Source organism: Larus michahellis, chromosome Z (genome assembly GCF_964199755.1).
Source record: "Larus michahellis chromosome Z, bLarMic1.1, whole genome shotgun sequence".
Classification (NCBI taxonomy): domain Eukaryota; kingdom Metazoa; phylum Chordata; class Aves; order Charadriiformes; family Laridae; genus Larus; species Larus michahellis.
The window spans coordinates 12690500-12710843 of record NC_133930.1 but is presented as its reverse complement, the minus strand read 5'-3'; the positions used below and the strand labels follow the sequence as shown (position 1 = coordinate 12710843).

The 20344-nt window shown below is 39.7% G+C and overlaps 1 protein-coding gene across 2 annotated transcripts in view; it reads left to right on the top strand.

The window, feature by feature from the left end:
* The window catches only part of MTMR12 (myotubularin related protein 12), a 38152-nt gene extending 23736 nt beyond the window's left edge, over nucleotides 1-14416 (top strand). The window contains exons 9-17 of one of the 2 annotated variants that reach the window (XM_074570230.1): nucleotides 233-339; nucleotides 2511-2635; nucleotides 5602-5680; nucleotides 7212-7282; nucleotides 8284-8456; nucleotides 9284-9451; nucleotides 10399-10560; nucleotides 11574-12135; nucleotides 12664-14416. In XM_074570230.1, coding sequence (XP_074426331.1) covers nucleotides 233-339; nucleotides 2511-2635; nucleotides 5602-5680; nucleotides 7212-7282; nucleotides 8284-8456; nucleotides 9284-9451; nucleotides 10399-10560; nucleotides 11574-12135; nucleotides 12664-12674 — 1458 coding nt within the window. In that variant the 3' untranslated portion in view covers nucleotides 12675-14416. Of the gene's footprint in view, nucleotides 1-232; nucleotides 340-2510; nucleotides 2636-5601; nucleotides 5681-7211; nucleotides 7283-8283; nucleotides 8457-9283; nucleotides 9452-10398; nucleotides 10561-11573 lie in introns of both variants that reach the window. The other variant, XM_074570228.1, reaches the window with a different exon arrangement.
* The last annotated feature ends 5928 nt before the right edge of the window (nucleotides 14417-20344 follow it).

Genomic DNA, 20344 nt, shown 5'->3' with positions numbered 1-20344 from the left:
GTGCGTTTGTAAAGCTTAACTTAAAACTTGCAAGTGATAACACAGTTTATTGAGGCATATAGTTTTGGTGCAGATGTAGAAGTTTGCTTCTACTAATGGGTTCATTGCATATACTGAAAATTCAATAAAGCACAGCATAGAGAAGTTTCTTGTAATCACTCAGTCACTTAAGCAATTGCTTCCTACAGGACAGCTTACCAACTTCTATCACCTGGTAAATGTCTTTCTGCAGATTTGGTGTTGGTCTTGCCATAATGGTGCTGCTCTTCTCAAAATGTCTGCATTTCCCAAAGAACAGGATGACAGCACTTCACAAACACAAAAAGCCTTCTTGGATGGGTCAGTAATAGCTATTCTGTCCACAACACTTTGCTTGGTATGGACCTTGCTTCTCTTTTTCCATATATGCTCTGTCTTTAAGCTTGCACACATCAGGAAACAAGTTCTAGATTTAAAAGTAGTTTTCTGTAGTGGAATGGCTTTAAGCCCTTGGCCTAAGAGCATCAGTCAATTGTGCAGGACTGTAACATCACTGAAGGCTTATTTACAGACGTAAGTGTATATATATACATCTCAGGTGAATCTCTGCACAAACTGTGCCTTGTTATTAGATAGAGCTGTACCAAAGCCTGTAGGTCTTAAGTACAGTTGGAGTATCATTGGCTGATGGGCACAATTCTGTTTTCAAGAAAGAGAAGTCTAGACTCCATCTCTAAACATGAATTTGCAAGCTGAGTTTTAAATCTCTCTGAACTGTGCTGTCTTCTCAGAAGTGGATTCATGTTCTTAAATAACTTTATCTGAAGTGACCTAAAATGACTGAGACACTCGAGCAGCTCAGTTCTGCTACTTTCAGATGCGATGGCAGACAGCACTTTGTTTCAGCTGAGGTAGTGAGCTGAATTAGCTTGGCAGTCTGAAAAATGTGAGGTTAACTTAAGAGGAAGAGCACAGCTGCCTGGCTGAGACTGATTACAATGACTTGTAGCTCTTTTTCTTTTTTTTTCCTTGCTTTTTTTAACCTGTTGCTTGTCCTGGAGAGAACTTCTCTCTTAGCAGCAAGCTATTAGATCAGGCTCATGTGTACAGCTTGTACCACTTCCCCACTAGTGATGGAGAACCTGTAGATGGCGAACCTATTAATCACACAGAACTAACAGAAAATAGCTTGATTAGGCTCTTAAAACCCCTTTTGTTTTTAAAATTAGTTATACGTGCATGGGAAGGGCTTCTGAACCTTCCTGTGGATTCTCCAGTGTTTCTCTCCTGAAATGGCAAACTTTACATGACTTAGAACTCTTTTTAATGCTGTTTCATAATGTAAAAGTAAGTGAAACTAGCAGTAAGCTGTAACAATTCATGCTGTGTCTGGGGCCACCTGAACTTGGGGCGGTATTGGTGTTTTTTTTCTTTGCTATAGAGTACTGGTTGTTAACCAGTAATACTTAAAAATACATCTACAAACTGTCCATAAGGGTATGTTAATATGCCATTGTAACAGTAGTCTGAACTCAAGCAACCGGCAGATCTTTACAACTAACAGCTTGTTTTATTGAAAAAGCTGTTTAGAGCCAAATCTTCTAGTGCAAATTGTTTACTTCAGTTTGGAAGAAGTATTGTAACTGACAAATAATTGCTTTCCTTCAATTCTCTTATCTGATGCCTCTTCTGGTAGGTCTAGTAACCTGCCTTTTTGATGTGGACTCCTCACTTAAAGCAGGCTTCTATTCTACAACTTACAGGAAACAAAGTACTCTGTCCTGTATGGGCAAGCGCCCGCAAGGCTTCAGCTCTGAAACATGAGCTAGAGCAGTTTTTCCCAAATCTTGACAATAAAAAGTCAGCATGACAACAGAGGTATTTACTAAGCTGATATTCATCTGAGGGGGTGTTCTGGGTCCAAGCCAAAACTTCATCTGTCTTGGTTTTTTTTTTGTTACCTCTAGGGGAAAAAAATCAGCAGATATGTAGGGAAGTACAAGGCAGGTATAGTGTCTTGTTTGAGTCCAAGTTGTTTCTTCTTTCTTTTACTCATGTGTTTCATTAGCAGACCTGGCAGCTAGGTATCAGAATGTAATTTGGTTGGTAAAAGTCAAGAAAAATTGTGTCTGCTGGGACGTTTGGGTATTTCTATCCATCTCTTCTTTCTGGATTCACCTCTAAATAGCCTGCTAGTGAAGGAATTTTGGCGTGTCCAGTGAAGACAATACTAAAGAAGCAGTAGTAAAAATCAACTAATGCTTGTAATATTCATAACTGCACAAATATGCATGGATATCATTTTATTGGTATAACAGTTAAGAGCAGCAAAGCTTTTCATAAGCTTGTAGGCAAGCTTCCAGCCAGTCCTTAAAAATGCATGGAGGCCATTAGCTTTCCAGAATGTATATCTTTTGGTCTTACAGCTGTTTCCCAAACCATGCTTATTAACTTTGTCTTCAGTGATAATAGTTAGTGCATTATTTGACTTGTGAAGCAGAAGGCTTTAATCTCTTGATGATTTGATTTAGAATCTATAAGACAATTAGCAAAGCTCCCTATGAACTCCTGAAGACGGATGACTTGTCAAGCAGCCTTCCATCTCTGCAAGATATCCAGACTGCATACACAAGATTTAAACAGCTGTTTTTGATAGGTAAGTCAAACTTTAAAGTAGCCTCTTGTCTTTGAAGTGACTGAGATGCCAAGCGTAACAATGCTGGTTTATGTCCCATGAATGCAGTCCTTAATCTTGGTTGGTGTCTTGCTTTTGACAGTGGTTAAGAGCAGACTTTTAAATATGTAACTGAAGACTGCTTATGACTGGCCTGTTAATGGAGATTTGTAGTTCCTAGACTTACTACCTCTTGCTAAGCAGTCAACGGTATCTGAAAATGACTTTTGAAGAGGGTGACTATAGACTTTAAATGTTAGTTGGAATACACTAGAAATTTTTCAGTCTTCTGTGGTCCATTGAAATTGAATGTTAAGTGTTAACCTTTTAATCCTTTGTGCTATGTCAAGAGTTGAGACTAAAAGCAATTAATTTTTGCCGTAGCTTTTGTGACAAACTAATCACATCTCAAAATGTATGAAGTGTGAGCATGCTTAAAATTCTGTCTCTGGCTGTAGGCCTAAACATGACTCCTGTAAATAGTAAGTCCACTTGAAAGGAATAAAAATGTGAGCCATGTGAAAGTATAATCTAGACTTTCAGACTTTTTTCTGGGACTCTTTAACTATTTTGCTGTCATGAAACAGTATTTGACCTCACCTCTTGTCATGAAAAATGCTCTGCATCACCTTGCAACTGTGCAATGTGCCATTGGGCCATTTTGGACAGTGGCTCTTCTACAAGATAACGAGGGTAAATGTTGCAATAATCTCTGTCTGGTGGTATGCTGAACACTGGAGCCATAGCTATTGATGTTGGACATAACTGATCAGCATTGAGGAACCATGTATTTGCAGCATAGCCTACAGACAGTATACAAGTCCTATTGGTATGGTCCATGGAATTTAGCTGGGAAGTTGATATTGATTGCAATATAGTATGAATGGTCTAGTAAAGATATCAAGTACGCTGCAAAGAGAAGTCCAAGATACATGAAGTATTTGCCAGAGTTTCACATTGAGGATTTTGCCCGGAATACACTGTCAAATCCACAGTGAATCTTAGGAGCTAAAAATAATTACATACATTTGAATGTAATTTCTGGTAATTTACAATCCTATAGGAAAAAGGCCAAAGCTTGAATTTAAGTCATTTAAAATATCTCAGGAAATACTGCATATTTCAATGGTATAATTGTATCATTGTCTTATATTACTTGAAGTAAAAGTGAATATGTTAAAATTGTGTTCCAGTAAGTGTTTCTTAATATAGCACTATGCATTAGCAGTCTGAGAAAATCAGTCAGGTAACTTTTTGTGGAAGTATTAAGATCTTGCAGGAATTGACTACGTTACTACTATTTTTCAAAGTCTGAACACATTAACCATTATTTTTGTTCTGTATGTGCCTAGTTAATTTGATTTATGTAATTTGATTGGACTGAATTTTAGGAAAGCAAAATTCCAGCTGTTAGTTATGGGGATCCCCTTTGAAACTGCACTCAGGGGACAAGGGAGCAGAACAGAGCTGGAAGATCTGTAAGGACACTTCCCATAGAGACCAAGACCTCTCGATCCCCGGGTGTAAGAAATCAGGAAAGGAAGGCAAGAGACCAGCATGGCTGAGTTGAGACCTGCTGGTCAACCTAAAGGGAAAGAAGGAAATGCAGGGACAAGTGTCCTGGAAAAGGGTATAGGGACAGTCCAGGGTGATGTAGGGATGTGGGGCAGGAAGGCCCTATTGGAGTGGGTCCAGAGATGGGCCACAAAGATGATCAGATGGCTGGAGCACCTCTCCTAGGAGGACAGGCTGAGAGAGCTAGTGTATTCAGCCTGGAGAAGAAAAGGTTCCAGGGAGACCTTACAGTGGCCTTCCAGTACCCAAAGGGGGCCTACAGGAAAGATGGGAACAAACCTTTTAGCAGGGCCTGTAGCGATAGGATGGGGGTTAATGACTTTGAAAGAGCGTGGTGAAACACGGGCACAGGTTGCCCAGAGAGGTGGTAAATGCCCAATCCCTGGAAACATTCCAGGTCAGGTTGGAGGGGGCTCTGAGCAACCGTGTCTAGTTGAAGATGTCCCTGCTCATTGCAAGAGGTTGGACCAGATGACCTTTAAAGGTTCCTTTCAACCCAAACTACTCTACAATTCTATGAAAAGAAGTTACACAGAAACATGCAGAATTGAAGCTGTTGGGGCAGGGTAGGGAAGGAGGGAAGCGTGTGGTATCTCTCAGCTGTTTCTCAATAGTAGAACCTGGGCTTCAAGGTTTGTATCTTATGCAGGAAAGGTAATCTATTCTGGTTTTAATTGACAATATCAGAGTGTGAGAGCTTTCCAGTTGCTGAATACTGGCTTTGATAGAAATAAAAGCAATAGAGATTTCGTTTGTGTTTAAAAAGCCACAAAAATTCTAGTGAAATTTGTAAGCGTTTAATGACTTTGTGGTATTGTACTTGTTTATCTTAGCTATTCCCTTTTTGATGTCTTTTAATGCCTCTTCAGTTGCAGTGAAAACTGTTGAAAACCTTTTTCAGGTAGTCTCACATTCCATAAATTTGTGTAACCTCCTTGTAAAACCCATTTGTGTTTCTGGCTCTAATGGTAATGAATTTCAAAATCCAGCCTCATTATGTTAAGCTTTATATAGATCATGCTTTAGAGTCAAGGCAACTGGAACTTGGAAGAACCATCGCCTCTGCTTAAATTTCTTTTCCTTTCCTTTCCCATTTTGTCAACAGATTTGTTTACTTTGTTTGGTTGCTATGAACCTACATCATACGTTTTCTAAAAGCCTACGGTGCTATAAAACTTCACTGGTGCTGGTAGGACTGCTTCACTTCCTCATTTAGTTATAGGGTATTGACTTTAACAGTGACTGGAATTTAATGACTCCTTAGTATTGGTTGTTTTATAAAGTTCATAACTGAAGAATAATACAATGGATGGCTGTTAATTAGCACTACATATATGTGAGCAAACCAATTTTTCGTTCTGGTGTTTTTGCAGATAACAGTACAGACTTCTGGGCAACTGATGTGAAATGGTTTTCATTACTGGAGAGCACAAACTGGCTAGAGATAATCAGGTTTGCTATATCTGTAACTTTCCGGGTTTCAAATTGTTGTTAAACGCATTTGTAGTGGGTTTTCTCGCTAGTTTCTTGAAATACGATGACATTCTTCACCTCCAATATGAAAGAAAATTAAGACAGACTTATGGTCCCATTTCTGTATCCTGTTTCTACAACTTGAGACAGTATTTTTACAGTGCAAGCTTGTAGAAGAATCCTATTTGTCTCTTGCATGAAACCTATTCCATGTCTCTGACTAGCCTTGCCATTCTTCTCTGTACTCTCTACTTCTGTAATATCCTTTAGGACGGGATGAACTGCAGTATTCAAGATGTTAGCCCACCAAAGATTTATAAAATGACAGTTGTTCTCAGTTTTGTCCCCTTCCTCTCCTGATTGTTCCTCAAGTTCTTTTTCCTTCTCTCAGCAGTCCACAGTGAGTAAGCATTGGAATGGTGTTGGCTAACTTAAGGCTTGTTGTAGTGGAGTGTTGAGGGGTTTCATTTGTTTTCAGTGTTACTTTGTGCTAGCTCTATTGTCTGCCAATTTATTCTGTGATCTGCTTGTTACCGTGAAGTGCTTCTGCAGTCAGCCTGAGTTCTTATTAGTCTTAATAACAATCAATAAATATTGATAATTATTCATTCCTTAATCCAGACTTTAAATGTATGTTGAATGAGAGGTTATAGTAAAGATCATATGTTGAGAAATGCATTGACATAACCAAGATCACACATAGTTTAAAGTGAACGGCAGCCCAAGTTCCTGTCCTTATGTTTTGAGTCTGGTCACTTCCATACTTCGATCCAGTTGCTTCCTGGATCAGCCTGTTCTTGGCTCTTGCAGTTAGTAGGAATGCCTTCTCAGCTATTCTAGGTACTTGAACAAACAATCTGAGAATTCCACACTTACCAAATAAGCTGCCAGCATCTATTAGTGATCTAAGCAGATGCAAGAATCCTAATTCGTGTGCAAACTTTTGCTGAAAATCACCAACTTTATGAAGAGTTAGGTGTAAGAACCAACAATGTTACGTTGGTTTTATGTGATCTTTAATTCCACTCAGTCTTCCTTGTGTAATGATTACCTCAAAAATTTTTTCTGCGTGTTTACAAGATCTGATTGCTGATCCTTACCTCTGCCTCTTAAAACCAGATTATGGGAGAAATGTAGTGTATTAGAACATAAGTGTGGTGATGTTGACTCTTTCTAGGATAAAGATCTGGCTCTTAGCAACTATAATACTTTAGTGTGTGTTTGTGTGATGGCTGCTATTGATCCAGAATAAAGTATTGTGTTACAAATTTACGAAGATAACAACTGGCAATGCATGACCAATGGCCAAATAAAGATACCTCTTGAAATCTTACTGTTGAGGCGAAACAGTTCTTCATTTACACAATTGAGCATGGCTTTTATTGTTTTGAAGGACTAGTCAAGTTTCAGTAGTATGACATTCTAACCCCTTTTAGGGGAAACTAATGTGGAAACTTAATTGTAAAAATGCTATGAAAATGTTCACTTATCTTTTTCTGTACCACAACAGGCGAGTCTTGAAGAAAGCAATAGAAGTTGCTGAGTGTCTGGAAAGACAGCATACAAATATTCTCCTTATAGGTAAGAATTAAAGAGATTATCCTATATATTTTTTAAATTTCTTTTTAATTTATTTAGATGTAGCTTAAGCTGTATGTTTATAATTATGGTAGAGGCTGGTAAAAATTCATAGAGTACTCAAAGTAACAGACACCTAAATCTATCACAATCCTGGAAATGCTTCCTGTAGTGAAAAAAACCAAACATAGTAAGCATAGTTCCAGACTAAGAGAAATATGGTGTGAATGAGAAAGCTGCTAATAAATTGTCAGGAGAGTACCTCTTGTTTATGCATTCCTGTTTCCTAACTTATTTTTTTTAAAGGTATACTAGACCTTTTGCTGTTCTTTAAGGGGGCCAGGGAACACACCTACATGGAGCATGAAAAGTTTCTAAAAGGATGTTTTTATGTTCTGGATACACATTGAATACTATGTAATCTCTTTATTAAAAATACCTGACAGAATATGCTTATTGTACACATCTTGAACAGTTTGTTATTAACATTAAGCTATTTTTGGATTAGTAATTTACTTGGGTTTTTTCCACACACTGCCATTGGAGAAATCTAGCATGGGGAAGAGATGTTTCCAGAAGGCACCTATAGGGTGAAGAATGCATGCTGCATGAGGAGGCAATTTCACACCTTGTGAAAAGATGCATGCAGGGTAGGAAGGGTAAGGTCAGATAGCTGGCCTGGTAGCATAGGGCTGGAGGGGCAGTATGTGCATTGCAGGAGACTGAAAGGCATAGGCGTCAGAGTTACAGTAGTAAAAGCTTGGGTTTTGCAGGTTTTATTGTCAAGGTATTATCCTAGTATAAGTGTACAAGAAACCTTACAAAGGGAAGTATTGGAAACATGGATTAACTTCTTTCTGATGGTATAGCATTTGCAAGAAATTGTGTGCTTCTCTGATCTTGAAAGACAGTTTTATTTATGTGAAGCTAGCAATACTTTGCTTTCTTACCCAAAGTTTTAGGAATGGCTTAGTAGACAATGTCATTTCTGTTCTCTTCTGTAGAAGAGAGTGCTACTGATCTGTGCTGCGTAATCTCTACTCTGGTTCAAGTGATGATGGATCCATACAGCAGAACAAAGTCAGGGTTTCAGAGCCTTATTCAGAAGGAGTGGGTAATTGGAGGACATCCCTTTTTGGATCGTTGTAACCACTTACATAAAAGTGACAAAGAAGAGGTATGATTTTTATTACTTTTCCTTACTATTTACAGTTTACTCAGCAAAAGGAGGCATTTAAAAGTCAGTCTAGAAGTTCCAATTACTCTGAGGATCTTTAATTTTATGTTTTGTTTTATGGGCTGATGTTTTGTGCAGCATCACTGTTTTTGCTGTTTAGAGTTCAGCAATGTCTTTATAACTAAAGGGAACAAGTGCAAAACTTCGCATTCAGTCTTGGAGACTTTTGAAAAATGTGTACCTTATGTCCATTTAAGCTGTGTTAAATAACTCAAGTGAATCACAGAATCATAGAATGGTTCAGGTTAGAAGGGACCTTAAAGCTCATCTAGTTCCAACCCCCCTGCCATGGGCAGGGACACCTCCCACTAGACCACATCGCTCAAAATTGCCTCTTCTTGTCACGTCTAGAGTTTATACTGTCTTGCTAAATGCTGTAGTCTCATCTCTCCATTTTTGTTTATATTTTGGGAAAAGATAAGACTACTATGCAGAATGGAAATCATACATGTTAACTGACTGATCAAGAATTGCTATAAACTAGTTTTGCTTTGCCAACTTTAAAATGCTGTGTAGCAGCAACTTCATAGCAAGTTAATATGTGCAAATTCAGGTTAGAAAGTGTTAGTCTCTTTTGTCAACGATTGGCCAAAAGTAGCTCAGATGATACTTCTTCAGAGTTCAGATGAAGTTAGGTGCAGCAGTTCTGTAGCTAACCAGGTTGCTTTCCTTAAGATTTGTATTCGGAGACACTAAATTGTATAAAATAGTGTGTATTGTAGAATATATTTTTTTTCTGAAACCAATGTAATGTTTTCTTTACTTAGGCTCCTGTTTTTCTACTCCTGCTAAATTGTGTTTGGCAGTTGGTACAGCAGTATCCTCCAGCATTTGAGTTCACAGAAACTTACTTAACTGTCTTGTCAGACAGCCTCTACGTGCCTATTTTTAGCACTTTCTTCTTCAACTCACAACATCAAAAAGACACTAATACGGTAAGGGTATTATATTTTGTGGGTGCACTGTGTTGGAGAACAGGTTTGACCAACAAGCAGGAAAGACTGAAAAAAAAAAAAATTCCCTAGTAGCATGTTTTTCCATAGTTAATTGAAGGGGTGGTGCCTTGAAGGGTGAATGAGTACGACCTTGGGTGTAAGGAGCCAAGTTTAGGATTTAGGAGTTTATGATGACAAAAAGAAAATAACTCAGGAATGTATTACTTATAATGTGTGACTATAGGTTCATGTTTATTGCTCTTCAATGAAAACGGACCTCCTTAACCTAAGAGGATTATCACGCTGTCCTGCAGAATAAGTTATCTACAAAATTCTTGTACAGTATTGTATTCCAAAATCAACATTTCATTAATGTTGCTTTATATTTGGTTCATGCTTTTCTCTAGCCTAAGAAGCTGGAAGCAATGGGAGTATCCTCTGCAAGGCTGCACAGAGACTTAAAAAAAAAAATATTGTGAAGATCACTGTCTTGCATATAAATAAAGCATTGATCATAAAAGTTAAACTGGTAGCACTGCATAACTACGGTTAACCTTTGGAGTTTGGAGAGGTTTATTCTGCAATCCTAACACGCCCCCCTGTGTTTGACAACTTCAAGTGTCTATTTCCTGCCCCATGTTGAAAACTTTCTTTTTTCCTCAGATTAAATAATCTTATTTTCAACTGGGAAAGGCATTCTTGGTGCAGTCTAATTGCACTGTTAAAATTAAATACTGCCTGAAATTACAGAGAATAATATATAGATAGCCTTTGTGTCTGTTCTCACTTGCATCTAATAATGTTATTCAGCTATTGAATACATAGAAATCATGAGTGGTGTTGCAAGTCTGTGGCCTCTTCTGTGAAAAGCCAGTTTCTTAATTTCCCCTTGACTTGGTTAGAATTCCTTTCTAGCAGTATTAATTGTGACCTGTTTGTTTTGGCAGAGTGGTGAAAGCCTCAAGACACAAAGCGGTCCTTTCAGGTTTCTTACTGTGTGGGACTGGTCTGTGCAGTTTGACCCCAAGGCTCAGGCTTTCCTGAACAACCCTCTTTATGCAGAGAAGCCAAAACCAGATAAAAGTCAACGGAAAACTACACGATTCAAAGTAAGATATGTGCTGCTTAACTACTTTTTTTTTAATGATAAAAATATTTAGCACAGCTCATACTTCAAATCTGCTTACAGTGGAAGTATTGGTGCAAAGTTTTTTAATTGACAAAATACATGTACACCTCAGACTCTCCTGGGTCTTAAGAATGCAGTGTGCACCCACCTCAGTTGTAAATCACTTTTTTACTCTTACTGTGCATAGCCGTAAACTTAGGGGTTTTTGCAAATGTAGTGATAACTCATGGGACTTAACAGCCAGGTGAGTTGCACTGGCGTGTTTGATGTGAGTTTATTTTCTTGTTCCATGGAGTACCTAACTGAAATATATAGCAGGTTTTTTATTGCCTCCCTAATTTTGTCTAATTGGAGCATGTGCATGCACTTGGAGGGTGGGGGGAGGAAGAGTGACCAACTGCAACAAAAACTGTCTGTGGTATGGAGGATGCACCACCTTATTACTGGAAAGTAGCACAAATTCAGTAAGAAAAATTTGTCTGGAGTAGCCCTTCTCGATTGCAACATCCCTGTTGATTAAACTCTGTTCTGTACAAAGCATTCTCAGTGAGACACTGTCAGTATGATCTATAGCACTCATCAGGGAATTCTTAGGTAGTGGGATGCAATGAGGAACCACTGGATAAAAACTTCTAAATCAGGTGCTCTTTGATTTGTGTGGCTAGCTTAAACTAAACATGGAAGTTTGTAATACTTGAATGTATGCAAAGAATTCTCCGTTTTCAAAGAAAAATGCTTTATTCAGTGTTACTTCATTGCTGTAATTACAGTGCAGGGAAGGTATCTGGGAATACTAAGTATGCTGTGTGAAGTATTTGGCGTGTTAGCCGTTGAAGAGCAGCAGTTTTAAACACAGCCGCTGCTTTGCTATATAGTCTAAGTGATTTCACTTGTAAGTATTTTCTGAATACAAGTTTTGTTTTTCTTCCTCATGTTTTCTAAAGTCTCATCAATATTTAACTCAGTATATTTTTCTTTTCTTTCCTCTTAAAGCATCAACGGCAACTTTCTTTGCCATTGACGGCAACAAAATCTACCACGAAGAGAGGATTTTTCAGGGAGGAAACAGATCATTTCATTAAAAACATTCTGGGTAAAAGAATCAGCAAGTTTATAAATTCTTCAGATGAACCTCCTAATAGCTTCAGGGAATTTTATGATAGCTGGCATAGTAAACCTGTTGACTATCATGGTCTCCTGTTACCTCGCATCGATGGCCCTGAGATCAGAGTCTGGGCACAACGGTATTTACGATGGATTCCTGAAGCCCAGCTTCATGGTGGTGGTACAATAGCCACAGCTGCCAAGATTTTGGACTTGATGGAGGAAGTGCAAAGCTTGCAGGTGAAAATGGATGAAGAACATAGTCAAGCTATTTCTGGAGACGTACGTTCTGTTCCACTGCTGAGAAATTCTGCCCGTTTGTCATCCTTGTTTCCATTTGCTTTACTTCAGAGACAGTCTATCAAACCAGCTTTACCCACTAGCACCTGGAAAGACTTGGAAGATGAAGATGACTTGGTCAAGAGGGATGATGAATTTGTCGATCTAACAGGTGATATGCCATAAAGTGTATATAAGTTAAAGTATGAATTGTATGTGGCTAAGCTCTGAGTTTTAAATGTTGTACTGTATCCTCATATAAGGAACTCACTCAAGCATCTGCAGCCTGTTCAATGACTTTGTGGGGTTAAAAAAAAGACCTTGGTTGCAAAGAATTAGTTGCCTTGATTAACTGAGCATATTTTGAACTTCCATTTCACTCTTAACAGTATTTATTGCAGCACATTTTTAGCATAGGTGTAATAAAAACAGAAGTGTAGGCTGGAGTAGCCGTATGGCCACTTTGTTTAAAAAAGAAAAACAAACAACAAAAAACTAGCGTTTTCTTGTGTAAAGGTGGAGTACTAAATACATACAGCAACAATCACTATCTTAACATAAAACTGCTTCCCCTTATGCTAAGAGTACTAGGATCAGAAGTACTGTGACTAGGAACTCAATACATCCGCCTTTCCCCCTTATGTAAAATAAACAGGGAAAGGTGCAACTAAATGTGCGTTCCCAAATTACTTTTTTACAGCTGAGGAATGAACTTGTGATCACCAGGGTTCTCCTGTCTACTGTGGCATCACTGAAGTCGTGTGCTTGTCAGCCTCATCTTTTCTGACAGCGTTCATCTTTGGCTTGCAGCACTTCACCTTGTCTGGTATTGCAGCAGCAGCTTGGCTGCTCAAAGCCTGCGCATGCACTTAGCTTAAGGATCAGATGCAAGAGCTTAACTACACATTTCAAGTCTTACTGTGTGGCTGCTGTGCTATACGCCCTTGCTGCCTTGGAATACTAAGTCTCAAACATTTGCTGTTAATTGTAAAAAATGGTCTGACTGTGAGATTCTGATTTGCCATTAGTACTTTTTCTCTTTTTAATAGAGTGAGACTTTCATCTTGACTTTCCCCATTTATGCTAGTTGCCTTTGAGGCTTTCTGTAGCTTGCACTGAGACCCTCCACAGAGAAGGGAAGACTCTTTTTCTGTAATCCTGCAGTGAAGCTGGATTTGCAGTGTGTTGCCACTTGTCATGAGTTGGTGGCACAGCTTATGAATGTGGCGTTCATACCACATGAACACTTGCATCCTGTTGCTGGATGTTCTAACAGTACCTCAGTGAAAAAAGCCATAAAGAAACGCCTGTTGACTTTGATCTACTGTGTGTGTGTGTTTATACATAAAGTATTTTTACTGCAAATAATTGTCCTTTGTAAAGCTGAATATTATTTAACTGTCAAATCTATTTTGGACTGTTAAATTCTAGAATACCCCAAGAATGGATGCAAGTCATAAAATCAGTTACACTGAGAGGACAGACATTTAATATTTTTCTTTTTTCTCATACCAATTTAGAAATCCACGCTGGAAAACTTCACTGGTGGAGAAACTGTTGCTTAAATGAGATCAGCTCAGTGTGATTGGGGATATTAAATAGGTTACTGATTAATCTTATTTCACACAGAGTTGTATTTATAATGTATAGCAAAAATTCATCAGCAGCACTCTAAAAATAAATCTTACGATGTTAAAATAAATGTATTAATGGGGATAAGGGGAGAGCTTAATGCAACTATGCCGAACTGAAGCTTCCCAACTCTTGATTGCCTTAAGTCTTAGTAGTGCGAGGACAATACTTGAGTTTGTAGCATTTTATTTAAAAATACACTAGTACTTATGCTTTCTTTTGTGATACATGATCTTACAGCTAGCCCTTGCTAGAATGGGCTGTCCAGCACCTGTCCTTCACACTTAATTATTGTAGTTCAACTGACTCAAGTATGCAATACTACTCTGCATGTTGAATGAGCAATGCATTTTTATGGTGAAGAAACACCTATCATTCTAAGGTCACTTGGATTCAAGACTTTTTTTAAAATACTGCCATTAGAAAAAAATATTAAATGGATTTTTTCTATACTTTCAATCAAACTGTTGTAATGTTTCAGTCATGAAGATTATGTATTTATATTAAAGAACAGATGTTGGACATTTATTTGTACATAAGTTACCAGAAGTTTATATAGAAGAGAAACATATATGTGGAACTGAACATGGGAACACTTCTAATGTAGAGTGAATACTATTGTTACTCTTTTTCTGCACTGTGGGATTGGAAATGTACTTAATATTTTTGCTCCAGGCTTCTGTTTATACCTCCAAGTTTTTACACTGAATGCAAGCTAGAAGCTTTACAGTTCGGGTTTGGTTTGGTTTTTTTTTTTAAATACTGTCATTTCTCTCTAGCAGGCTGTTTGGAGAGTTATCAATAAAATATACTTTGATGTATTTGTCCTGAAATCAGAATGTGTGTTTAAGATCATATTTTGCAAATGATCCTTTAAATCATGGAAGATTTGACAATCTGCAGTCACAAGGCTTTTCTGGTTATGTGCTGGGTTTTTACAGACAGTTACAGGGAGGAAGCTCTGCAGTTTTGACCTGGTTATACTTATTGGAGAGGTGCTGCCAGCTCAGGAGAGAGGAAATTTCAGTGCAGTGTAGTGGGGTGGCTATGGGAAGTTACTAAGGTGGTCTAGAAGCTGTCTGGTGAATGTCAGTATTTGGGGGTTTATTAAATGCTATTTATTTCGGTCTTAGTGATGTACTTGTCTTGCCCCATTTTAAGGGGGAGCATTGTTCTCAACAATGTTAAACTAAGCAACTTCTTGAAATCGCTGCAGTGGGATATTTCTCAAACCAAATGTGTGTTGAGCATGGACTGGGAGATGGTCACAGTGCACCATAGAGTACCAATTAAAAACTCCTAATTTTTTCTAGAGATTACAAATTACTAGCTTCTGTACAAAAACAGCACTAGTACAAATCACACATTGAAAAATCATGCCACTTCAGGTATTTCCTAAAGAGAATGTCACCAGACTGCGACAGAGTTGAAGTCCCATGCAGCAATAGCTTTTGCTCCAGCTCTGAAATGCCGGGTCACCTTGTCACACAAGGTGTGCCTCTGCCTCACCCACATCTCCTGAAGATCAGTGACTGTACTCTGGCTGCTGGGCTTTGATTTAAGTCTGTGTTCACTAGTGAAAACGTTCAGCTATTGATGTACACCATATTGGAATGCAAACATGTACTTTGTAAAGGTACTTATGGCCAACTTGTCCTCCTGATCTCTTGCTCTAGTTAAAACTTTTTCCTTTCATGCTCAAAGCATGGAAGCATGACTTATTCAGGAGGTAGTAGAATGCTTTTTGCTCTAGATGTCTTGTGATGGATTAGTTCTGTCCCACCTTTATTCCAATCTTTAGCTGGAACCTTCATATGCAGTGTTTGCTGCCTGGTGCTCCCTTGAAAAAAGCTAGGTTTTGCATTAAACTATTTAGAAATTATGTGGGATGGAATTCATTTTCTGAGACAGGAAGAAGATGGATTAGTGGACTCTTGAGTCTAAAAAGAGCATTCTGTGTACAGAACTAATACGCTCTTCCAGGATGAATTTAGTGATTGGGGGGTGGGAGGGGCAAAACTCTTCTTCTTGTGGTCTCAGGTTCTTATTCTTGGTTTATGGTAAAGGTAACTTGTGACAAATGCCTTTTGTTGGCATTTGCAGGATGGCAGAACTCTGGCCTGGTGGGGTAGTAGAGTTGTCTTGGTCAGAAGTGGACACAGAAGGTCAGGATAGCTGGTGTTTGAGCTGGAGAAACAATTTTGTGGGGAGGGCACCTCCATGTTGAATACAAAGGGAGCAGAAAGGGGGTTGTTCAGGCTGTCTTAGAAGAACGTGGCAGAGGCCGCAAACAGTTCTGAGTTCTGGAAAGGCTTGCTTGGAAGGTAAGTTTGACTTCAAAGAGTATCATCTTTAAACTTCTTGTGGAGGCTGAGAAGAGGCTGACAGAGGACTGCTACCATCTTGGCAAGTGTTTGTATGGGCAAGGGATGCTTGATGCTGCCGCGTTTTGGACTACTGTGAAGCCTTGTCCTCATGTGGAAACCCTGTGGAACAGTAAACGCTCTTGCTCAATTGCATCATGTTACTCCACTTGCAGTGGGCATTTTGTTTCTCTTTTTCACTTCAGTAATCCAGTAAAATGAAATAAGTACTTCCCTTAACATTATATCTACGTGCTTAAAGCAGGAAGATCTGCTTATTTACAGTCAGATCAGATATCCCAGTTTTCTCCTAATGCAACAATTCTTTTTTTTCTTAATCTTGGGTAATGTCTGGTTTTGTGTTCTGGAATAAACTTTTCATTATACTGTAGGAGCCAAAATTCAGGCTAGGAAACTGTCCAGTTTCCTGGAAATCAAGTGACATCTCTATGACTTCTATAAGGTCACTTATAACTCCTGGGTTTAGTCCCAACTGAAGAAAATTCTAATTAAGAACAGCTAACGCAGCTAGAAATCATGTACAGTTCTGCTAATTAAGAGAGTAAATCTTCAAGTATGTTATAAATACTAGTAAGCTTTTAAATATCAGAGCTTTGTGGGCTGCCTACCTACCTGACTTTGCAGTCAGTGGGATTCACTTCCTTTTGTGTTTCTGCAGGCATTGATTTAATGTATGTTTATGCATGAACATGATCACAGAGTAGCAAATTTTATGCAGAGAGCATAAGTGTTCACTGCTTCATGTTTTGGTGGTGATGCAAGAAGATATTTCAACTCCCACTATGAGCCCAAATCAGAAAACAAAACAGGATGCTCCTTACCAAGCTCTGTAAGTTTCCCACACAGATGAACCCAGTTTGTTTCCTACAAGCCACTTCCTGCATTTTCCAGTTTCCCATCCCTGACTTCCCACTGTGGGTTCCCTCTTAAGAAAGTCTTTCTTGACATGCTTTTTCTGATGGCTGTTCACTTAAGTTTGGAAAAGATTGGTTTTTATATCTGCCATCTATACTTAGTTTTTTCTGTCACATTCTCCTGAGGTGGTGGCAGTATCTGAAAGCCAGACAAGAAGTACTACAGATGAGTAAACCAGTCTTTTCAAAGTATGAGGTCCCTCACTTCCCTGGCAATAGGGAGCATGGCAGCTCTGGAAGTTGTCTTGTAATAATAATAAGAATAAAAAAATAATTATTCAGAATATGTAAAATCCTCCAGAGCATTTGTCACAAATAAAAATTGCACCAAAGAAAAAGCAGGGTGATAATCCCAAACTGTGTTTTCTAATGCAGCATATCTCCCGTACCTCTCAGTACTTTGCTGTACTGATGCCTGCAAGTGGAGAGTCATGAGTGACCAAAGAACGATGGTTTCTTCTCCCAGCAGGGTCTGGGTTTGGGTTGGTCTTTGGGTTACACCTGATGTGGGGCAACCACAGGTGGGCTGCCAAAGGAGGTCCGGCGGTGCGCTCCCACCACCTTTGCTGTTAGCATCATGTAGCTGCCATCTAATTTTTATGGAAATAATTATTTTTATTTTGTGGTTTTGTTTTCGATCAGATCAGCTTGTTGATCCAAATTCTCTCCATGGGGGTGCACGAGGAAGCACGTGGAGCAGGTTGGTTGAGGATGCCCTTTTCAATAGGCAACCCCCAGTTCGAGCAGAGCAGGTCAAAGGTGGGACCACAAGTGCAGTAAATTCAGCTCTCAAACTGCCGCGTTGTTGCAAAAGAGATAAATCCTGGGAACCACATCTAATGTGCGGCTAGCTGAAGTGCTGTAAATAACACACATAGCTAACTCCAGCTATTTAACACTTCGGGGGGGGGGGGAGGGATAAAAAAGACAAAGAAGAAAAAACCACAACCCAAACCAGCTTTGGTTTGAGGTTGCCTGTAGAAGCCTTAAAGGGTGATTTAAAGGATAGTTGCATTGGATCTGACCTGTTTGCTACACTAAGAAGGTAAGGTAAACAAAACCAGTTAATTCAATCTATGGCCATCAAACACACTTTGATGCTCTTCAGGCCCGTAGTTCCTTAGGCTGTGCTTTGGCTTGGGCCAGCAGAGCTTTTAAATACCGCCGTGTTGCTGGGGCTGTGATTAAGCAGTGATTGAGTGCGGCTGTTGGAAAGCAAAAATCATGTTCTGACTTGTAATCTGAAAATAACTGTCGCTCAGAAAGTGATTTCGGATTCCTGACACATTCCTGCTTTTCTCTTTTAAGCTTCAGCCACGCATAGCTAAGCTGATGGGTTACTTCCCCCTGCAACAGCTATTTTTTAGCGCGTTTTAATTATTTACTTCTCATTTTTATTTAGATTTCATGCAGGTGATGTGCTTTGTCCATGCACAGCCCATTGTCTGTCTCAGGTGTAGGACAGAGCTCTTTCCATTCTGAGTGAGACACCCTAATTTTCTGGGGGTATTTATCCACCTAGTGTCATTCCCAAGGCAGTGGCCCTTTTTATCATTCAAATTGCAGCTGAATAGCTATCTGGCAGAAATTATGATAAAAAGGGCTATTTACTGAAATGAAATACAGTAATAGTAAAACCATTACTTAATGTCTTGGTGTTAAGTAGAGGCTGCATGAATATGCAAAGCCTCTGGAGTTCTGCAGGTAATAATGGACGCTGGAACAGCTCAAATACAATTATCGGGGACCCAGACTCACTTAGGCAGCAGGAAATGATCAAACATAAACGTTTTTTCGTAATCTTTGGATCTTATTAAAGTAATAATAGCCTGGTGCTGTCTGCTGACATTAATATTCTGTCTAGGCTGGTAGACATCCTTCCCCTTTTTGAACGTTTTCCCTCTCAGTTGTTAATATACAGCGTGCTGCCTACCAGCTCCACACCCACAAGGCAAACTGACCTGCAGTCCGCACGCAGAAGGAAAAGCTGACTTACATCTTTGCATATCTCAGAGGAGCATCATATACGGCTGTTCCCCTGCCAAGAAATCTTCTTTTGAAGAGTTACATTCAGTTAGTTAAATAATATCTGAGTGTAATGAGGTGGAGTTGAAAAGGTAAATTTAATCACAGGACTCATGAGGAATTCTCTAATACGCCTGAACTCTTTTAAGTGGGGAAACAAGGTTTAGCCCTTCTTTCCATGGACAAGTGAGGGAAAAGAAATGCTGCATTGGGTCCGTCAGGCTGTTCCCCTGCAGCCCATGGAGGTCCACAGTGGAGCAGGTGGATGTGCTCCAAAGGAGGCTGTGACCCCATGGGAAGCCTGCGCTGGAGCAGGCTCCTGGCAGGACCTGTGGAGAGCCCGTACTGGAGCAGTCAGTTCCTGAAGGACTGCACCCCATGGAAGGGACCCACACTGGGGCAGTTCATGAAAAACTGCAGACCATGGGAAGGACCCGCGCTGGAGAAGTTTGTGGAGGACTGTCTCTCATGGGTGGGATGCCACGCTGGAGCAGGGGAAGAGTGTGAGGAGGAAGGATCGGTGGAGACAACATGTGATGAACTGACCAAAACCACCATTCCCCGTCTCCCTGAGCCACTTGCGGGGAGGACATAGAGAAATCAGGAGTGAAGCTGAGCCTGTGGTAGAGGGAGGGATGGGGAGGAAGGTGTTTTAAGATTTGTTCTTATTTCTCATTACCCTACTGTGATGTTAATTGGCAATAAACTAAATTATTTTTCCCCAAGTCAAGTCTGCTTTGCCTGTGACAGTAATTGGTGAGTGATCTCCCTGTCCCTATCTCAACGCATGAGCCTTTCATCATACTTTCTCCCCCTGCCCTGTTGAGGGGGTGAGTGACAGAATGGCTTGGTGGGCACCTGGCAGCCAGCCCAGGTCAACCCACCACAGACACATAGTTGCACCCTTTAACAGCATCTGTTTGGCTGCATGAATTTTTAGAAAGCTTTTACGGTATGATTTTTCAGTCCCTTTAGGTATGGCTGAGTTTTAAAGGTGTAGAAAATGTATTTCATGCATCTTGTATTAGCTTTTGTCCAATTTGCTTAACTATTGGTTTGCCATCCAGACAGCTACAGCTGCAGGAAGATCTTGCTCAGTTAAAATCACTCACTGATTCCTATTTCCCAGGTCTCCTGAATGTCTCTCTGGGCCTGCAGTGAGAAGGTACACACTGCATTAATAAGCCAGTAGTCTCAGCTCGGCTATTTCCAAATCCTCACAGCTGCGCTACAGCAGTCTAAGCAGGCTGTCCCATGTTGGGGCAGGCAAAAGCCATGCAACAGCTCATCAGGAACCCTGCTGTAGCCATTAGACTTTGAGACAGGCTCGATGGGGGTGAGGAGCATGCAACAAATCACTCTACGGAGAACTGGTCGTAGAAGCACTGCAAAAGGGCTCTTGGCTCAGGTGCTGGCTGAAAGAGCT